This window comes from Macadamia integrifolia, unplaced genomic scaffold, assembly GCF_013358625.1.
Source record: "Macadamia integrifolia cultivar HAES 741 unplaced genomic scaffold, SCU_Mint_v3 scaffold2797, whole genome shotgun sequence".
NCBI lineage: Eukaryota > Viridiplantae > Streptophyta > Magnoliopsida > Proteales > Proteaceae > Macadamia > Macadamia integrifolia.
This window is the reverse complement of record NW_024868970.1, coordinates 24,194-26,659: the sequence shown is the minus strand read 5'-3', so window position 1 is coordinate 26,659 and position 2,466 is coordinate 24,194. Positions and strand designations below refer to the sequence as shown.

At 37.3% G+C, this 2,466-nt stretch overlaps 1 protein-coding gene across 1 annotated transcript; it reads left to right on the top strand.

The window, feature by feature from the left end:
* Window positions 1-1,082: 1,082 nt before the first annotated feature.
* Window positions 1,083-1,493, top strand: LOC122067267 (precursor of CEP9-like). The gene has a single exon (XM_042631103.1). It carries the CDS (start codon window positions 1,083-1,085, stop codon window positions 1,491-1,493), a length of 411 nt encoding a protein of 136 aa, XP_042487037.1.
* Window positions 1,494-2,466: the final 973 nt, after the last annotated feature.

Genomic DNA, 2,466 nt, shown 5'->3' with positions numbered 1-2,466 from the left:
GTTAAGAGACTTTTTTTTTTTTTTTTTTGATAAAAGGGTTAAGAGACATGCTAGTGAGCTTTGGTACAGAGCACCATCTGCACTTGATTTGTAGATCCGTGAGTCTCAAGTCTTTCCCCTCGATATGTTCTTTAATTAGGGGCGGGTCTCAGTGCATTGCTCCACTGCAATCTGGTGGTGGTCATGGGCCGAATAAGGAGGCAGCCTTTCCACAAATGTGGGTGTAAGACTTTTTGTGGAAAGGCGGTGTACATAGAGGTCGGATCAGATTTTTGTATGAGAACGTTTTTATACAGGTCTAGGATAGATATATGGACTCTATTAGGTTACTTTCTTCATTGCATTAGACTCTAACCTTAGCGGAATTCATGTGTTTGTTATATGCCTAGTTCTCATATGAGAACATGACCTAAACTCGTGTACAAATGCCCTCCTTAGCATTGTTCTAAAACTTGGATTGGACTAATTAGTATTGGCTGGATTGAATTGATATCGGCCTTGACGAATCCCTAATCTTGAATAAACCGATCCTGATACATGAGTAAGGCCCAATAGTAAAAACGTAATAAAAACTGATTTTCATTAAAAAGCAGAGATACATGTCTAATATAGTTCGAACTAGGTACATTCAGATCAATATCGAGTTGAAATCCGCCTTAAGTGATCCTGAGACCGTTCCCAAGTTTTAGAACTTTGCTCGCTAGACTCAGCAGTAGTGTAACCAAGCTAGCTTGTACATTGGGTAGGTTTTATTGTTATTATTTTAATATATACTATTTAATTAGTCCCTCGAATCTTCTTCCCATTGGTTAGCACTTCCACATGACACTCAAAGTAACTCTCTCTCTCTCTCTCTCTCTCTCTCTAGGGGTACTCGGACTGTAGAACCACTATAAATACCCCATGGAGTATTCCAGTTGAAGTATCCCTTCCTTAACCTTGAGTTGTTTTCAAGTTCTCTCTCTCTCTCTCTCTCTCTGTCTCTCTCTCTCTCTCTTTCTCTCTTCTTGTTTCCCAGGTTTGTTTCTCGGTTCTTTAGTAATACTGTTCTGATTCAGTGAACTCTAGCATCACTAGGAGTAATGGCGAAGGTCAAGTTCATCTTTGCTTCTGTGCTTCTCCTGATCTTAGCTTTCTCTTATGCAGTTAACTCTGTTGAGGGAAGGCATTTAAAGATTGGGAAAACAAAGGATTCTAACAAGAGACCTATAACTCCGAGAGAGAAGACTGAAGCTGCATCAAGAAAACTTGGTGAAAACACCAATACGTTGCGTAGTGAGCATGCAAGTAAAACGATAGTTCAAGTAGCTATCAAGTTTCAGCCAGCAGGTCTGGTTCATATGGAAGCCATTGAAGTTGCAAACCCTACAGTTCCCTTAAATGATTCACAATCACCTCCACCTCCACCTCCACCTCCACAAGGTCATATAGAAGACTTCCGGCCAACGGCTCCTGGTCACAGTCCAGGTATTGGGCATTCCGTTCACAACTAGTGGACTTCTATTTCCTATCAATCAGGGCTTCTCAATATGAAGTATTATTATTTTTTTTTTAATTTTTTTCTTCTTCCCCTTGTTTAGTTGCTTCATGACCAATTAATGTCCTTAGAAGTAGACCATGTAAGCCATGTATGATTTCTTTGTATGTGTAACAATGTATTTGACTATTCCCATTGCATGCATCTCTTTCTTAAAATTATCATCTTAAATTTCTCTATTCACCCTCAAAACCTCAACTCTGCAACTTCAAATGTGTGAAGTAGGAACTATTGAAGAAGAGGAAATGATCAAATGCCCTTTTTGGGCCCCAAAAAAAAAAAAAAAGAAGCATGAAATGCACAAAGTCCCACTTAAAAAGTAAGTTGAATGCTAAAACATATCTACAAGTGTTAATATCATGGATATTAAGCGACCAAAATTAGGGCAAAAATTAGTGTGTGAAATACCCAAATGCCTTCATGCCCAAAGAATGCAAAAATGCATGAAAATGATTTGAAATCCTCGAGAATGAATGCAAATATGCCTAACTGCATACCAATACTAGTTTATCATAATATGTACGAAGGACAGAATATGAAACACCTATTTAGTGCCTAATGGACCTAATATGGTGAAAAATACCAAATTGAAAACTTGAAAACTTCTTTTGATGATGAAGTACTGTGAATGTAGAGGCATTGAGCCTTCTTTTGCGAATTATTCTCTTGATCCAGTGGTTGATGCTTTAGCCTAGTAAGATATATTAAAAATGAATCTACTGATCTTAGATTGTTAGCTTTCTTATTTTTTTTTATCAGAACATAAAAATGGATTGGTAACTATTTGACAAAAATGATTTTTTGTGAGAAATAGTTTGATATCCTTATGTGCAAAATAGTTTTTTGAAGAAATGTTACCTTTGCCTATTTTCCTTATAACTTTCTTTCTCCACTTTGGATGGATGAAGAGGGGACAAGAGGCTTGAATT

Bases quoted from the DNA above. Each gene is read 5' to 3' on its own strand.
- LOC122067267 (XM_042631103.1), top strand. From the start codon at position 1,083: ATGGCGAAGGTCAAGTTCATCTTTGCTTCTGTGCTTCTCCTGATCTTA.